The sequence below is a fragment of the Lucilia cuprina genome, chromosome 2 (assembly GCF_022045245.1).
Source record: "Lucilia cuprina isolate Lc7/37 chromosome 2, ASM2204524v1, whole genome shotgun sequence".
NCBI classification, from domain to species: domain Eukaryota; kingdom Metazoa; phylum Arthropoda; class Insecta; order Diptera; family Calliphoridae; genus Lucilia; species Lucilia cuprina.
In genome coordinates, this window is record NC_060950.1 from 6,194,955 (window position 1) to 6,197,787 (window position 2,833).

The window sequence follows — 2,833 nt, forward strand, 5'->3', positions numbered from 1 at the left end:
GTTTGTTAGTTTGTTAGTTTGTTAGTTTGTTAGTTTGTTAGTTTGTTAGTTTGTTAGTTTGTTAGTTTGTTAGTTTGTTTGTTTGTTAGTTTGTTAGTTTGTTAGTTTTTTAGTTGGTTAGTTAGTTAGTTAGTTAGTTAGTTAGTTTTTTAGTTGGTTAGTTGGTTAGTTAGTTAGTTAGTTAGTTTGTTAATTAGTTAGTTAGTTAGTTAGTTAGTTAGTTAGTTAGTTAGTTAGTTAGTTAGTTAGTTAGTTAGTTAGTTAGTTAGTTAGTTAGTTAGTTAGTTAAATATCGTTGCAACGTCGTTCAGCAAAGATAACTAAACAGTTTACCCAAATAATGAGAAGTTTTTTCATGTTGCATAAACAGGTTAAATATATGTTTGTTCATGAAATCTTGCACTTACAAATTATTGTCAAAAATTTATATAAATTATAATTTAAGTTAATTTTAGTATACTTTTATTTATAATAATTGCAGAGAATTTCATAATTTAAAAAAATTGTTGTAGAAGTAAATACGTGATGATGGGTTTTATTTTAACCTTAATACGAGTTGGTATTTTTAATTTATTAAATATTTTTTTTTTTTATTTTTATACAGTATGTCACCCTAACAGGAAATGTTTTATACTTTTAATATAATGTTTGTCATACTCAAATATAAGGATCCCTTCAAAGTATATCAAGCGGCTGATCCCACTAAGCAGCTAGGTTATTTGTACAATTGTTCAGACTAGAGTTTTGTTTTTGTCTGATACATTATGTTATGTCATATATTTTTGCAATTTTTCATTTTAACAGGATATGTTAAAAAGTTAAAAGACCTAGGTACACCGTGGCGTATGAATATTAATATTTTATTTATTTTATGTTTTTTATTAATCATACGTGCAGGTGTCACTAATAAATAACTCATATTTATCATATAGAGATATTATTTTTTCCTAAGAGATATTAAATAAAAAAGTAACACATATGTATTTTCTGTAATTATTTTAGGTTAATATTTATTTTAACTTTAATTTGCAATTTAAGAAATAGCTTTATTAGAGTCTCATTGGAAATATGATTATTTAAGAGAAATTTAATAAATAAATTCAATATAAAAGAAACGTGTGAAAGTAGCATGAATATCACGTTACCTATAAAGCTGTATGTTGTTATTGCCAAAAATCAATAATGATAAATTGTGTGTGGGATAATTTCAAAATTTAAAAAATGGAATATGTTTTTCTTTTTTAATCTGGTACCTTTTTAGTTTTCTATAATATTAAAACTAGAAACATGAAATTAAGCATGAAGAGCTGAGCGTAAATGAAAAACTACAAACTTTTTTATTTTAGAAATAAAATTTCTATAATATTAAAGGCACTTTTTAATTTGTCTCAAATATTAAAATTAGAAATATAAAATTAGACATATATTATCATGAAGGAATAAAAATCTATTTGTATAGAAAAGTAATCAAATTGATACAATCCGTAGTTAAAAGTTTACCACGTTTGTTAACATTTAGATAACGGATGTGTATACATTTAAATTCCTGTTACAAATTTGACAAAGCATTGTTGTCATTTCAACAACGCTATGTCTCATATTGACAACGCAAAGTTCTGTTTGACAACAAAGCGTGGCACTTCGATAAAAATTAGTTTAGAGTAGAAGTCCTCCATTTAAACAAATATTATAAATAACTTATACGACGTTATCAAACGTGTATTTTTGTTGTTAATTTGACAACTATCTGTAAATACTTTGACAACGAATGTTATTGAAAAATTAGAATTGCATTTTTAATTTAATCCAGAAACATAAAATCAATAATAAAATGGAACTATTTTATAGCCAGACTCCTTATCATAGTTCCACAAATGTATATATAATCTGGAGGCTTATTAGATTCTTCGACAATCTGTCCGTCCGTCTGTCTATTGAAATCACCATAGATACTGCACGGTGGGAGGATTGACCATTAATTGATTCTTCCCATTTTGGAAATGACTTTAACTCTCATACAAATTGTATGTGCACCGATGTCCATATTTAAAATAATCGCCCTTACAATGTCCATTGCAGAGAATGACCAAGAGAAATAAATTTTTCATCAAATTTCACTAAAATATCTCAAACAGTTTAAAGAAAACGCAAATACCTTTAAAATCGTTCAATTTATTTTAAGATGATGACAAAATATTCTATTGAATAAATTTTTAAACACAATTTAAGAAATGTTATTTTTCTATGAATTCTATGAATTTTCACAAAAATACTTTTAAACATTAATCCTTGAAAAATAGTTGTGTTAGTAAATAAGTCTTTCAACTTAATGCACTTCACTTAACAGAATTTGTTAAATAAAAAAAAAATTGTTTCATTTTTATTTTATTTTTTTTGCAAACAAAGTTTCGAAACCCTACAAAAATAGTTTTGTAGTAAAATAAACACAAATGGTTTCTAAATAAATAACTTACACGCATTTGAGAATATTCCGCTAGAAATCCTATAACAATATTATCCTTATCCCTATTGTTGTTGTTGTTATTGATATTGGTGTTGGCATTGTTATTGTTGTTAATTTTATTATTAAAATTCTTTTTATTTTTCACATTATAACCGAGTGATATAGAGGCTGCAGCCATTACAACTTCTTGAGAATTATTAGAATTATTATGAATTAAACTACGAGAGGACATTGGCAGCGTTATTAAGGATAATGAAGAATTTTTATTGTAACGTTGTTTGGCATTTAATTGACAAATATTGTTTAAAATTAAATAAATTAAAAGAAAATGTAATAATTGTGAAGAATTTAGATAAAACATATTGTTGT

At 25.0% G+C, this 2,833-nt stretch overlaps 1 protein-coding gene across 1 annotated transcript in view; it reads right to left on the reverse strand.

The window, feature by feature from the left end:
- The window catches only part of LOC111688747 (guanylate cyclase 32E), a 60,683-nt gene extending 57,850 nt beyond the window's left edge, over window positions 1–2,833 (reverse strand). The window contains exon 1 of the mRNA XM_046946958.1: window positions 2,475–2,833. Coding sequence (XP_046802914.1) covers window positions 2,475–2,825 — 351 coding nt within the window. The 5' untranslated portion in view covers window positions 2,826–2,833. The remainder of the gene's footprint in view (window positions 1–2,474) is intronic.